Raw genomic sequence first — 14,760 nt, forward strand, 5'->3', positions numbered from 1 at the left:
TACGGTAGCTCTGGGTGCTTTTGGGGCTTGGCGGCAATCCCGACCGCCCCTTGGACCACTATCTATCGCGATACCGTTTGGTCGTTGGGCACCCCAACCAATCAAAACAAATTCGTATGCATATCAGCACCACTCGCCAGTGGTTCGTCTCCCCCCAACATTAGCTTTTTTGCTTCTTTGCACCAGAACCTGCCCCCACCCCCCGGCCCACCCCGATTACCGATATTAACGCCATTGCCGCCACAGGCGCCGCCAACAGCGCCTTTATGGAGCGGGGCAACGTGGGAGGGACTGCATTGCTGGAAGTACGACCATGTACGTGCGAAACGTGCGAATGTACGGCATGTTCGGAGTCGTACTTCCGTAACCGCGTCACTCATTCTGACCTGTTTGTAATTTACTTTTCTGATGCCCCGTATGTATGTATGTATGTATGTATGTGTGCGTATTACCTCCACAAAACCATAAATAGGTCCCACCACCACCACCACCATAGCCCCATACCCCCGCACCACCATAGCTCCACCTCCACGCCCCTTGAACTGCGGGCCTCCCCTCCCCTCCCCCCCCCACACGCAAACTTGGCTACAGGTAAGTTCGGCTCCCGGTTCTGTGGCTGGCCGGACGCCTACATGCAGTCGCAGCTGCGGGGGGCAGGTGGGTGGCGTGAGCCAGCAGGGCCCGCGGGGGGCGGGGTGTGTGTGTGTGTATGGGGGGGGACTGATGACCCCCTTCCCGGGGTTGAAGGTCGGGTGGGTTTTAGGGTTTTAAACTCCTCTCCCGCAGGCCGGTAGTCTTGCGCTGTCCAGGTCGTACGTCCTCGTACGACCCGTACACCTGGCTCGCAGCGAGCAAGCCCCGCACGATCGCCCTTCCCGGAACAGTTGTTTTTTCCGTTCGCCTTCCTCTTACCTTCCGCTCCCGCACCTCCCCTTTCCCCGTAGACCGCGTCCGCTGCTGTTTCTTCGGGGGGGTTCGTCAAGATGTCCACCTACACCCATTTACCTGTCTTGTCCTTTTCCCCCTCTCTTCCTCCTTTCCCCTTCCCCCCCTCCCTACCTCCCCCCCTCCCTACCTCCCTCTCTCCCTACCTCCCTCTCTCCCTACCTCCCTCCCTCCCTCCCAGCTGGGAAGCTGACAAACGTTCTGGACCTCCCCATACTGGGGCAACTCCCTCCCCGGCCCATAACCAGCTCGTGACCCCCTATCCCCCACCCACCTTTCCCCCCTGGCCCCTTCACATACACATGCACACATACACACGCACGCAAAGGCCACGTGATTCGGTTCTTCGCGTACAACGTGGAAGACCCGGCTCAGTGTCATCCCAGCGATTACGAGGCCCAGGCGGCCGCCACGGGGGCCCATTTTGGCGCGGGAGATGACATGCGGTCCCGCGACCAGCACGTCACGCTGCGTCCCGGACCCTTCGTAGCCATGTTGGCACATGTGGGGGCGACGCTGCGGAACAGCACCGCGTGGGCGGAGGGGGAGGCGCGGGGTACGACACACGGGTATGCCGTACCGGAGGGGCTGTTGCTGGGGCCGCTGTGTGTACAGGATATGGCGGCTCACCTGGCGAGTGGAGCGCAGCTGATACGTTTTGATTAATAATGAATATCGAGTGCTTAAATAGGAATGGAGGGTTTAGGGTTTTGGGGGTACAGTTATCGTGCCTGTTTTGGACGATATGGTGTAGAGGTGGTAACGTGTAGAGAGTTTTGGAATGGGGCCTGATGGGGAGGAGGAGGGGAGGAGGAGAGGTCGCGGGGAGTCGTACAGAGCGAGGCCGGGGGGACCCTAGGGTTGTCTGGGGGAATGGGGGTCGGATGCGGTGGGGTCTGGTTTCGGAGAGCGGGTTGTGTGTGTCGGGTGATGAAGGAGGGCGGGCGCCGGTCGGGGCAGTAGAGCGGGATGCAACGCAATTTTATGTGTGTGTATTTGTGTATATATGCAAAGGCGTGCGAATCGTAAACCGCTTGAAATGCTAACAAGTATGCCGCTGTCACCTTTTGCATGTACGTACGAGTGGCCGGCGGCTGTGCATCTTCATGGTGGTTGTGGTGGTTGGTGGTGGTTATGGTGGTTAGTGGTGGTTATGGGGGCTGTTATTTTGTGATGGCATCCTGCATCGAAAAAAATGTTCAACGATGGCTATATGTGGGTAGGGTTAGTTCGACCACGATAACCGGTAGATGTGTGAATTATGACAACACACAATGTATCCACACCGCTGCCAGAAAGGTTGCGCAGCAGCGTCAACTCATTCTTGGATTTTCCTGGAAATTGCCGTACATTAAGTGATCGGACCCGGCGTTTGCGGACCCCACTTGACAGTTATTCTGTTGTGCCGATGCCGTACACCACATCGTATGGGGCAGGGATTGCATGTACTGCAGCATGTGGTGGTTGCACGATGCATGATGTACAGTGCGTGCGCGGGGGTACGTACGGCGAGTCCGCTGTATGGCTCTAGTGTTGGTTATGTAGTACAGCAGGCTGTTGATAGGTGCACGGTGTGTGTATGGGGGGCAGGGGGAGGCCGGATAAGAGCGGCAGCAGAGGAGGAAGACGCGTTGGTGGGGGGAGCGCAGGTGGCAATGGTGGCGGTGGTGATGGTGGTGATGGTGGTGATGGTGGTGATGGTGGTGATGGTGGTGATGGTGGTGATGGTGGTGATGGTGGTGGCGGTGGTGATGGTGGTGATGGTGGTGATGGTGGTGATGGTGGTGATGGTGCAGGCCCACACACCGAAAGATGATGGTCTAGGGTTGTTGTACGTTGCGCTAAGCATGTTTCAGCTATTCATAAACAATGAAGTGGCAGTGCGCAGCAGAGATTCAGACCGGCAGTGCAGGTAAATCGTGCTCTGCTTGTAAGCTTTCATTAGAAAATGGGGCTCTAACCGTCGTCGGTAGTGATGGTACGGCATTAGAAAGGATGCTGGAAAGGGGAAGCTTGGAAAGCTCTGGTCAACCTTTCCAAAACTTTGTATTATCGTTTCTGTCTGAAGCACGATGTGCAAAGCCTTTGTGCTTCCAAGAGCCATAAAAATTGTGAGGACTCGTCTTAGTTTTAGCAACACCTTTCCCCGAATGTTCAGGCTACGTTATGGGTCTGCCTTGACATAACTTTATCTCCTACAATAAAGCAGTAAACCTTCCGGAAACTGCGTAAGACCTGTTTTGACCGTATTATTCCAGCCATGGAGCGAGTTGCAAAGCGGTTGCGTCTGAATGCCTTGCCGCCACCATCTTCATATGCCCAAAACAATATCGAGCTCAATTCAAGCCTGCCTCGACTGGATGGCAACAGCGTTGGCGAAGCTGCGCAACCCATCGTCGCGATGGTGCTTGACGTGGATGAAGGTCCGGCTGGCAGCTTCCATATATGGGCCCGAACGTCAGACGGGAAAACTGCTCTGGTGCAGGTGAGCAGCAGCATGTTAACTTCTAGCAATAGATGCTCAACACTGCAGATGCAACACTGCTCCTAGCTACTGACCCTTGGGACATTCACATCAACCATGTCCAAATCCCGAGACGGCTCAACTCGCATCCCCCAACCTTCCGAACTAATGTAAATCACACAAACACTATATATATAATTTACATGCCATCACACCGGCAGCTACGTCCAAAACTGCCAAACTCAGCTTCCCAGTTTCGTCCACATGGACTCCGCTGCCATGTTGACGACCGGGTCACGCGACAACAAAAGTGATTGATTACGGCAATTGTTCTAAGCCGCATCCTTACGAAACCTATCAGTAAGTTACACACATGCCCTCCTTTCTTCCTTCTCTTCGCCTGCTTCGCCCCTCCTTGTTCCCCCTCCGTGAAACCCTAAAGGTCAACGATTATTGTCCGTACCTGTACGTGCCTGTACCAGTGCGCGTCAGTTCAATGATACCCGCCGGAGTTCAGACGGGGACCAGCGGCAGCTCCAGGGTTGGCGGTGGCGGTGGCGGTGGCGGCGATGACGGTGCTGGCGGCGATGACAGGGTCCCCAGCGGCAACGGCGGCGGTGGTGGCGGCGGCGATGGTGGTGGCTCTGGTTCTTTCTGTACGACAGACTGGAGCTACGGCGAGCTGGAGGCCCTCCGCTGCCACTGGAACAGCAGGTTTACGACACGTCTTGGTTGGTGTTGTGGGCCTTACAGTGGACTGAAGCTCCTTGTTGCGGTTTCGGTTTGTGTGGTTGAATTCGTGTATGTACATGAGTGCGATATGTGGTACGTGTAGTGATATGTATGCGCTACGGTACGATGCTGTGTACGATGCTGGTGCCGTACGGTGTAAGCCAAATGGAGGGGAATGGGGACCTGGAAGGGGTCGCCTGGATTAGATCTTTTGTGCCGTACAAGCTGTCTGTGGCGGTCTTCGTCCTCGAACCCTAGGAATATTTCGTACTGAATTAGGAGGTGGATGTTTTGATCTCACGTTTGTGTGCCGTATGTTGTACGGTACTGCGGACATGAATATGACGGATGCTGCTCCCTCTTCCACTTCCTCTTAAATGCCGCTACCGCTGCCTCTGTCGCTACTGCCGCTACCGCCGGCTATTGCCGCTACTGCCGCCGCCGCCGCCGCCGCAGATTACCTCCGGAGGCGCGTGTGGTTTCCATCACCCGCCTCATCACCCGGCCTATCTTGTACTACAGACCCACAGCACCCGGAGGGGCGCCGTACCTCCGTCTCACATTGCGGCCCGGCGGCTCGTCCAAACGCGCCGGCGCAGCCCTAGAGGGCCTTATGTCGGGCCGGGAGGGCGCCCACCTGGAGCGACGTCTGGGGATGCGGTTCGTGGACAAAGCCGTACACGAAGCGGAGGTACGTACAGCGAGATGGTACGGCAGTGTAAAATAATATACCAAGTACGATGTAAATGTACGGCAAAGAAAAGCATTCGCGGATTCCATCTCCTCGTCAAACTCGACAGGCCTGAGTCCCCCCCTCTCGCCCCATCCCTTTACCCCCGGGGATGTGTGTGTGGAGGGCACAGCGTCGGCCGTCCCCTTTTTCGGATGAAGGGGATGTAATTTCACTACCACCCTATGATGATTGATTTCCGAATATATATTTACGTAAATATATATCGTAAATTATATATATTTACGATATATAATGAAAATATATATCGTAATATATATTTTCATTACGATATAAATAATCTCCTCTTTACAGCCCGGCACCCCCGGCCCCACCCCCCGGCCCCACCCCTCCACTCCCCATTCGGCGGGTAAACCCGACCCGATACGACCCGACCCGGCAGGTGAAGCTGTTGATGCGGTTCCTGTGCGACCTGGGGCTCTCGGGGGGCGCCTGGTTTCACATACCACCACCACCACCACCAGCAGCACCAATAACGACACCAACATCACCATCATCATCATCATCATTAACATACACACCAGCGCCACCGGTACCATTACGTGAGGCAGCAGCAGCAGTAGCAGGCTCAGATGTAGTTGTTACATGCGGAGGGAAGGAGGCGAATACGGCATTGTACTACACACCAGTAGCACGTACGTCCCGAATCTCCTCGTGCGCTGTCGAGGTAGGGCGGCGGGTTCTGTGTGGGCCCCCTGCCGGCCGTGTGTGTTTGGGCCGTATCCCACACGCGTCCCTCTTAAGCAGCATAACCCGTGTTACGACCGCTCTCTCCTCCGCCCCCCCCCCCGTTGCCCCCCCCTGCCTACCCCAATCCCACATACCCTCCCCCCCTCCCCCATCAGCTTCTCTCCTTCGTGGTTCGTCTTCCCCACTTCCCGCAATACCAGGTGGTGGCGCCGTGGAGAGCCGTACACTCGCTAACCCCGGATGCTACCCAGCTGGCGGATCCGGACTGGTGCCCCGAGGTGGGTGGGTGGGGGGGAGGGTGCCGGGGCGTGTGTGTGTATGTGTATGTATGTTGTTACAGGGTGGTTAACTTCGCCAGCGGCCCCCTTTCCCGGGGCAGTCCCTGCTCTCCCCTGCTAGAGGGGCACCCTAATCCGTCACCCCATCCGACTTCAGAATGTATTCGTTGGGTTCGGCAACTCACCACCAGCATCCAACCAAATCTAGCGGATCAACGGCGCATCAACTTAGTTCCTGGTCAGCTCGCAAGTTGATATTATCACGTCCTACACCGTCCATAAGATGGGGGGCCACCTCCCATTTCATCACTCCTCAAACACCCGAGGAGCCGGCAGGCGGATTTGAACCCGGGTCGACTGGGTCGACTGGGAGCAGAAGTCAGGCCTTAACCTCTGCCAGCCGCCTGCCTATATATATGTGTATGTATGTGTGAAGGTTACAAGTATTTGACCGGGCCTGACGACACTGGCCACAGGGGCTGCTGCCCAGCCCCAACGGAAAACCCGCCTAAGCTCTCTCTCTCCCCCGCGGACGGGAGAGCGGCGCTAGATGGGCCTCATCCCCCTCCTAAGCAGCCGAGAGCTGCAGGTCCCCTCTCCTCCCCTGGGGGGTGGGGAGGGGGGAAGAAGCGTGTGTATGTGGATGTCTTTGTGCATAGGATAACATCGACAGGTGTGTACAAATAGCTTTAGTTATGAAAGACCACGACAACCTTAAAAATGTGGACGTATGCTAGGTATGGTTACAATTGTATTGGTTGTTTCTTATTTCATGTCTTTACATTTTATGTTCTAATATAAGGGATAATTGTTTTGCAGTTGGTACGGCAAGCGGTGGGAGGCGTCAACGGGGCCGAAGGGTCCCCTGAAGGAGCGGCTGCCATCCTCGCCGCGCGGGACGGCCACATTGCGGAACTGACGATCATGACGGTTGATGCACTGGCGGTGCCGTACGATACGACAAACCGTACACCAGTGACCGCCAAGGACGATCCCGTTATCTGCATTGGCTGTGATGTACGAACGTACGGCACAACGTCACGGCCAGCGGTGGGGCCAGATTTGTGTGCACAGGACAGTCCAGGGTTGGCGGAGGCGGGGCGTCTTGACGTCAGCAGCGGCGGCGGCAGCGGCGGCGGTGGCGGCGGCGGCAGCGGTGGCGGCGATATCCAGCAGGCGTGCACGCGGGGCTCTGTGGTTGTGTTTTTGGTGGCAGGTGAGTTGGTGAGTGCGGTTGGCTCCGGGGATTGGTTGGGGTTTTAAAGTACGTGTAATAGCAACAGCAACAGCAATAGCAACAGCAGCAGTAGCAACATGGGCTTTTACTGTCTGTAAGTGTGTATGTGCGTCCTTGCGCCCTTTCAGCCGTACTAGATGGGAACATCGGGCCGTACATCAAAAAGCCCCTGTTGCTACTGCTGCTGTTGCTATTGCTGTTGCTACTGCTGCTGTTGCTGCTACTCATGCTGCCACTCATGCCCCTGCTGCTGCTGATGTTGTGTAAAATACCCAGTGTGGGCCCTCTCCCCTTTCTCCCCCCCCCTTCCTCTCCCCTTGCCCCGGCAGCAGCTTCACTAGTTTGTGGTTCGTCTTTCCCCCCCCCCTTCCCCGCCCAATACCATCCCCCAACCCCTCCCGTACATCTCCCCCCTTTACCGGCAGGTAGCGCTCTGACCCACGGGTCACCCCCGCTAACGAGAGCAGCACTCCAGGGAGCAGAGCTGAGGTGCTTTGACAGCGAGCGGGAAATGCTGCTGGTGAGGGGGGGATGACGGGGACTGGCACAGGCACGCATACACGGCACACGCCCGCTCACCTCTTACCCCCCAAAAGAGCCCCACAAGTGGTTCCCCCCCTTCCCACACGCAGGCTTGGAAGGAGTGGCTGTTGGAAGTGGATCCGGACATTGTCACCACGTACCAGGTCCGGGTTCAGGGGGGCAGGGAGGGCTGAGGACTCGGAAAGGGAGGGGTGTCTGGATGCTATGTGTTTAGTGAAGAGTGAGGGAATATGAGGTTGTGGAGAGGAGGCCGGAATAATTACAGGTTCGCAGTGACATAAAAGGATATCTTTGTGGGCCTGCTAGAATAATCCTTTCCGTTTTGCAGTACATGTGTACGGATTGACGTACATTCAAATCCTTAGCGCAGGTTCGGGATACGTTAGGTGCGATCCGGGACCGCTTCGAGAGGCTGCGGCTCGAGGGAGGGGGTTTGCTGGTATCGCGGATGGCGCCAGTGTACGGCAGTGGTGGCACCGGTGGGGCCGTCGCCGCGTCTCCGTTGACCGTTAAGACCGTTGTGATGTACAGCGCGGCGTGGGTGAAGCGGCAGGGCCGCATGTCCTCCAACAGCAACCAGGTATCTATCTAGCTGGGGGGGGAGAGGGGAGGGAGGGGGAGGGGGAGGGGGGGAGAGAGGGGAGGGAGGGGGACGGGGAGGGGGGGAGAGAGGGGAGGGGGAGAGGGGAAGGTGCTTAGGGACACGTTTGCTTTGCATGTATAACTCCTGTATGAATGTATGTATGAACTATATATAAATATATGATGTTGGCAAACACATGCACGCGGAAGTACCTTGATGTATCTCTTTCCCCCCCTCCCTCTCTCTCTCTCTCCCGTCTCCTCAACCCCCCCTCCACACACGCACCCCCTCCCCAAACACCCCTCCCCCAGGAAACCTTTCAGGCAGAAGTCAGGGGCCGTGTTGTTGTGGACGTGTTGCGCCAGGTAGGGTGCGGGGCGTGCAGGAGGAGGAGGAGGGGGGGTAGGCTGAGGAGGTAAGAGGGATTGTGTGCTGGTTGTACAGCAGCTGTTGGGGCGATGGGGGGTTTCTGGTTTAGGAAAACGGACATCATCCTTCATAGCAAACTCTACGTACTTTTACCTGTGTGTACTTTAAATACATACGTGTATGTGTGTGTATGTGTATGTGTGCGTGTGTGTGTATTTGTGTTGCAGCTGTAGCAGAGCCGATGGCTTCGGGCCGTCTGGCCTAAATTTGAATTCTGGTCTAGGATTGAGCGCCATAGGAGGGCGCCATACTCCTTATCCACCGCCACAATGGGACCAGGAACTTAGGGTTTTGCTAAATGCAGCGGTGTCACCAGACAATACCATAATTTGTAAAGGCCACGTAATCACATACACATGTGTGTCCGTGTGTACGTGATGTATGTACGTATGTATGTATGTCCAGGTGTTGACCTCCCAATCGTTAGCGACCTTCAGCCTGGTGGACTGCTGCCAGGTGGGTCGCGGGTGGGAGGGGAGGGGAGGGGATAAAAGGGGGGTTGAGGGGTAAGGGGGGTTTGAGGGGTAAGGGGGGTTTGAGGGGTAAGGGGGGTTTGAGGGGTAAGGGGGGTTTGAGGGGTAAGGGAGGGTTAAGAGGAGAAGTTACGCACACCGATAACTTGAATCCTGGCTGTGCCAACCCCCGGGGGCCGTTTCGGAAGCCCCCCCCTTCCCCCCTCCCAGGTGTCCTATCTGTTAGGGAGGGCTTTGAAACACAGTCGCGTGTCATTTCCTCCGCCCCCTCCACACCTTGCTCCGGTTTAACCCCCCTCAATTTCCCGCACTTTTCATGTTGTGAGAAATTTGAAATTCGCAACTGAAGCCTCCCTGGCCCTCTGCCCTCTGCCCTTACACACGACCTCCTCCCACTGACCCAATCCCCGACCCTGGCGCTTCGCTTTGCAACCCCACCCCAACCCCTCTGCCAACTGCTAACGGCCAACTGCTAACGGCCAACTGCCAACTGCCCAACCCCACTGTACACATGCGGTCGTATGCGGCAAACCACTGATGTGATGAGGAGCCCGGAGCCCACTGATTGTGTGTATGTATGAATGTATATATGTATGTATTTGTATGTATGTATGCCCTAGGGTTTCTTAAACTGTCTGTCTGTGTGTTTGTGTCTGTGTGTCTGTGTGTCTGTACGGCTTATGGCGCAGACCCTGCTGGGTGAGACGCTGGAGGTGTTGGGTCCGTTCCACCTGGCGAGGCTGGCGGCGGAGGCGCAGGGACGGCAGTCGCTGCCGCCAGCAGCAGCAGCAGCGGCAGCGGCGGCGGCGGCGGATGCGGCGGCGGCCGCGGCCCCGGCGGCCCCGGCTTCTGAACAGTGGCAGGCCGCCGCAGCTGCAGCGGCGCGCATCACATCGTACATTGTACGGCGTGTGGATGTCATCGTACGACTTACGTCGCGGCTGGCGACGCTGCCGGAGGCTTTTGAGATGGCGCGTGTGACAGGGCTCACGATACCACAGGTGTACGACTTGCCGTACAGAGCATAACAAGGGTACATGCCGTTTGTTGGCATCAAAGTTGTCTTTCTCTCCCGGACACACCACTGCCGTACTGCCCCCCTCCACGTACAGGGCCATCTTTTCCGGAGGACTACACTCTCCGAAACCAGGAACATTATTTGAAATTCCAATATAATAAGAAAATTAGTCAATTTAATGGAGTTGCAAGTTCTGAGGATCGAAGATGAGATTTTGAGGTCCAATTCTGGTCCCAGCTTTCCTGGAGTCCATTCTTTTTTTCTCTTTGACGTTCTGTTTGAATTAGCAGCTTCGTCAAATTGGACAACCTCGTCGGTTTTGGTCTATCCGGGGAGCTTCTTTCCCCCTCAGGCTGTCCGTCTCCCCGTCTGCAGACCCCCGACCACTCTAATTTAAAGCCACCTCCTCAGAACGGGCGGTGGGGTCCCTGTGGTGGCACTGGCCGGGGGTAGGCCCCAAGTAGACAGCCCAGTTTCGGGGCCTCGTCTCATTGCGTACCGTACGTGCCGTACAGGTTATGTACAACGCCCAGATGATTCGTACATGGAGTCTTTTACACCGCAACGCGCACCGCCAAAAGTGCGTGTGGAGGGGATTGGGGGGCTATACGTATGTGTGTGTGGGGGGGGTGGGGGGTTGGGGGTTGGGGTGGGAGTGTGTTTGTCGCGTGCTTGGGGGAAAGGGTGTTGCGCTGGGGAGCTCCCTGGAGAGCGGGTTGGGGGGTTGGGAATGCGGAGTCAGAGGGGGAGTCTAGGAGGGTTTCAACCTGTTGTTGGGTTTTAGGGTTTTAGGGTTTTAGGGTTTTAGCCTCAGCATTTGCGCTGCATCCATTTGGGAGAACCTCGGTCGGATAGTCGCATCTCTGAACCTCTGATCCGGATCCAAACCCGGATCCAAACCCGGGTTTGAAGTTTGTATTCCCACCCCTAGGCGCACCCTTCGCTAGTATTTAACTTCTTTATGAAAATGATGTCGCGTTGATATCGCCGCCTTACTGCAGCCGCTGCCTCCTCCCCCTCCCCCTCCTACTCAGCTACATTATTGGCGGGCGGCAAGAGGCGGGAAATCTGATTGAGAGTCCCTTTCTGCTGCACCCCGTAGAAAACCTTACGGCGGGTAAGATCAGGTTGCGGCGAAGAGGAAGGGAACGAGGGCGCATTATTATTATTTAATATTATTTTTTTGTTACTATTATTATTTTTATTACTATTATTTGCTTGGTTTTATTTTTGGTTCAAGGGTTGGGTTTAGTGATGGTTTTAGTCCTTAAGGGGTCGAGGGTAAGCCGTCGAAGCGGATGCTTCTTAGGGCCTTGCTTTTTTTCCCCCTTATTCTAAAAATTGCCTTTACTTGCTTGTCCTTGTTATCCCTTTTCGCAGGCACCAGAGACTGCCGTACACACAATTAGCAAGTTTCTTGTGCTCGTCCCATTCCCCCTCGTCATTCCCTACCCTAGCCCTACCCTGGGGTATCCCCTTGGGGTCTGGAACTCGATATAATACCTGCTACTGCTACTGCTACTGCTACTGCTACTGCTACTACTCCCTGCCTGCATACAGTGTATGGACTCATTAACAGGCTCATTAAGCATAAAGAGCGGGTGTCTTGTATGGTTGAATGCTCGTCCAGGTTTGTACCGCACTCCGGTGGCCACTCTGGACTTCGCCTCGCTGTATCCCTCCCTTTACCGCGCGTACAACCTGTGCTATACGACACTCGTCCACCCTGATGACGTGGACACCGTGGGCAGGGAGCGGTGCGGCTTCACCCCCACGGGACACGCGTTCGTGAAACCCGAGGTGCGTTCGGAACTCCCCTCCCCTCCCCTCCCCGGCTGTTTCCTTGGGGAAACAGGTTTTGCGCCGTACAAAATTCCCCCCTCCTCTTTCCTGCGGCGTGCGCTCTCTCTGCCCCTCTCTTCCCCCGCCATTTCCCGTCGCCCGTTGGTCGTACGCAAAACCCAAAACGGCTTGTTTGCCGTTTGCACTTGTTTGCTGCTATGGGAGTGTGTCTTCTCTCCGGGGACCTGTGGGTTGCGGTCTGGAAGGGGGAGGGGGAGGGGGGAGTGGGGGAATCCCCCCGGGGGTCGACGGGGATCGCTTGAAGGCCGCCACTCGGCGCCTCACCTATGTTACTCCGGAACCATACGGTCCTGCAGCAGGGCCTTATCCGCAAATACATCGACATACATACATACATACATACTTACTTCAGTCGGTAGATTTGCTCGGGGGCAACCCCCGGGATTTCCCTTTTCGTGTTTCAGCGGATTAGAAAGCACTTGCACATGTACGGTACGGTACATGGACCGACCTACAGACATACATAAAAGACATATCACAGACATACAGACGTGGATACATACATGCACGGTTTTTTTTCAGGTTCGGCCCGGTATCCTTCCCACCATCCTGGCCGCTCTCATGTCCGCCCGCGCCGCCACACGAGCCAAGCTCAAGGCCGTACAGTACGACGCCGCTGCCGCTGCCGTACTGGACTCCCGCCAAAAGGCGCTCAAGATCACGGCCAATGCACTGTACGGCTTTACTGGTGCGGTACACCGTACATGCGACACACGCGTAAACCCCTTTGACCCCTTAACCCCCTCTAAACCCCTTCAAGTTGTACGGAGAGCCGTACGGCGCGCATGCCGTACACCGTACGGCACATCCCAAATGATATGCCATTTGTAATTCTCTTTGCCTGCGAAGGCTAGACATTACTCAACACACACACACACACACGCTTCGACAGAATCGACTTTTCCATTCGCACATGCGCACAACAATACACACATGCCCTCCGTCTCTCCCCCCTTGCGGTATCAGACATTAGGTAACAGATGAAAGGTCCCGGGCCCTCCGACCCCGCGCAGGCGCTGCCGCCTCCCCCCTCCAGTGCCTCCCCTTGGCGGATAGCTGCCTGGCCTACGGGGCAGCGGCGTGCAGGGCTGCCGTACAAACGATCACACACGCGATGGAAGCGGCGTCAGCTGCAGCTGACGGAGCAGCTGACGTCGGAGGCGCTGGCGGCGGCGGCGGCGGCGGTGCGGGACTGCTCGGTCCGGCGGCGGCTGGTGGGCGAGTTATCTACGCACAGACCGACAGCGTGTTCGTACACTTCCCCAGGTAGTTGGGGTCCCAAGGGGGGATACTGAGGAATGAAAGTACGACGGTGCGGATGTGCAGCGGGGGAGGTAGGGGGATCAGCTGTTCATCCCCCAACCTGTACGGAGGTAGCAGGGGCTCCGAGGTTAAACGCGTGTTGGGGTCGTGGTGGTGGTGATTGTGTTGGTGACATATACACACACACGAGTATGACCTTGCTTCCCCGCCCTCCCCCCCCGTAAACCATCGTCCCACACGCGCGCGCACGCGCGGGCGGTACATCGTACGTACGGTGGATGCCTCTGGAAAGGGCCACTCCGGAAGAAGCTGTACGGCTTGGGAAGCAGGTACGGCATTTGTACGGTGTTCCTTTTGAGTCAGCTGCACACATACTTGCATACACACAAACACACACCCGCACGGCCCCTCAAACCCTCTCCCCGGAACCTCACTGACTGCCCCTCTCCACCCCCTCGCCCCCCGCCCCTCACCCCCTTCAAACCCCCCCTTCCCCCCATCACCCCCCTTTCCCTCTCTTGCATACGCTCTCCCCACCCAGGCCGCTGCTCTGGTTACCTCCTCTCTGCCACTTCCCATGGAGCTCAAGTACGAGAAGGTGATGGCGCCCTTCCTGCTGCTGCACGTGAACCGGTATGCGGGCAGGGCCATGGAGACGGAGGAGGACGCAGCAAGCCCAGAGACCCGTGGGTCGCTACTGGTGAGTCCTTTATTTTGTCTCAATGACCGAAGGCGAAGGAAGGGTAAGTGAGACAGACCCATGGGTCATTGTAAGACCCCCGTGGCTATATCTTCAATGGCAGAAATATTTTGAACTTTCATATTTTTTTCTCTTCCCAATTTTAAGTTACCGGCCATGTCGTAAAGCTTACATCATGTGGTCATGGGTGAGAAATTAATTTTGACATAATATTCTCTTTTTGCTTCTTTTTTTGTTGCATCAATTTTTATATGGTTCCTCTTTACCCCCCATCTCACCCCCCCGGCATACAACGTACAATCCTCTTTCCCCCCCCCCGTCACACCCCCAAACCCCCACACCACCCCCCAGGTAAAGGGTGTCCGCAGTATGTGGCGGCAAAGTGCCCCCTTGGTGAGTCAGGTACTGCAGGGCTCCCTGGAGCGGATCCTAATGCGAGGTGACGTGGCAGCCGCGGTGTCGTACGCCGAGAACCAGATACGGCGGCTGCTGTCCGGTCGGGTCGATCTGGGGGAGCTGGCAATGACCGGGGGTGCGTTGGGCCGGGGGAGGGTTTGAGAGGTGTGGGGTTAAGAGTGGTAAGTTGCGGGTACGGTGTACGGGAGGAAAGGGCATGACGCAAGGACACAGGGATAGACAGACAGATAGACAGACAGACAGATAGACAGCTGTACGATGTGTGAAACAGGGGGGTGTATCTTCGCCCGTGGCAGCTACCCTGCGAAACCCTGCCTTCCCCGGTATTTCGGGGCACCCTCATCCAGTCACCCTAGTCAACTTCTCAGTGATCG

The 14,760-nt window shown here is 56.5% G+C and overlaps 1 protein-coding gene across 1 annotated transcript in view; it reads left to right on the forward strand.

Annotated features, from left to right (window-relative positions):
- Nucleotides 1-2,600: 2,600 nt before the first annotated feature.
- Nucleotides 2,601-14,760, forward strand: part of VOLCADRAFT_94884 (uncharacterized protein) — a gene marked incomplete at both ends in the record, with an annotated part of 14,268 nt that continues 2,108 nt past the window's right edge. Inside the window, 16 exons of the mRNA XM_002954013.1 lie at nucleotides 2,601-2,857; nucleotides 4,664-4,832; nucleotides 5,738-5,864; nucleotides 7,523-7,617; nucleotides 7,730-7,783; nucleotides 8,011-8,220; nucleotides 8,535-8,588; nucleotides 9,058-9,108; nucleotides 9,815-10,126; nucleotides 10,519-10,562; nucleotides 11,178-11,260; nucleotides 11,774-11,943; nucleotides 12,529-12,694; nucleotides 13,063-13,220; nucleotides 13,811-13,969; nucleotides 14,321-14,501. Of these exons, the coding sequence (XP_002954059.1) occupies nucleotides 2,601-2,857; nucleotides 4,664-4,832; nucleotides 5,738-5,864; nucleotides 7,523-7,617; nucleotides 7,730-7,783; nucleotides 8,011-8,220; nucleotides 8,535-8,588; nucleotides 9,058-9,108; nucleotides 9,815-10,126; nucleotides 10,519-10,562; nucleotides 11,178-11,260; nucleotides 11,774-11,943; nucleotides 12,529-12,694; nucleotides 13,063-13,220; nucleotides 13,811-13,969; nucleotides 14,321-14,501 (2,290 nt within the window). The remainder of the gene's footprint in view (nucleotides 2,858-4,663; nucleotides 4,833-5,737; nucleotides 5,865-7,522; nucleotides 7,618-7,729; nucleotides 7,784-8,010; nucleotides 8,221-8,534; nucleotides 8,589-9,057; nucleotides 9,109-9,814; nucleotides 10,127-10,518; nucleotides 10,563-11,177; nucleotides 11,261-11,773; nucleotides 11,944-12,528; nucleotides 12,695-13,062; nucleotides 13,221-13,810; nucleotides 13,970-14,320; nucleotides 14,502-14,760) is intronic.

This window comes from Volvox carteri (genome assembly GCF_000143455.1).
Source record: "Volvox carteri f. nagariensis unplaced genomic scaffold VOLCAscaffold_40, whole genome shotgun sequence".
NCBI lineage: Eukaryota > Viridiplantae > Chlorophyta > Chlorophyceae > Chlamydomonadales > Volvocaceae > Volvox > Volvox carteri.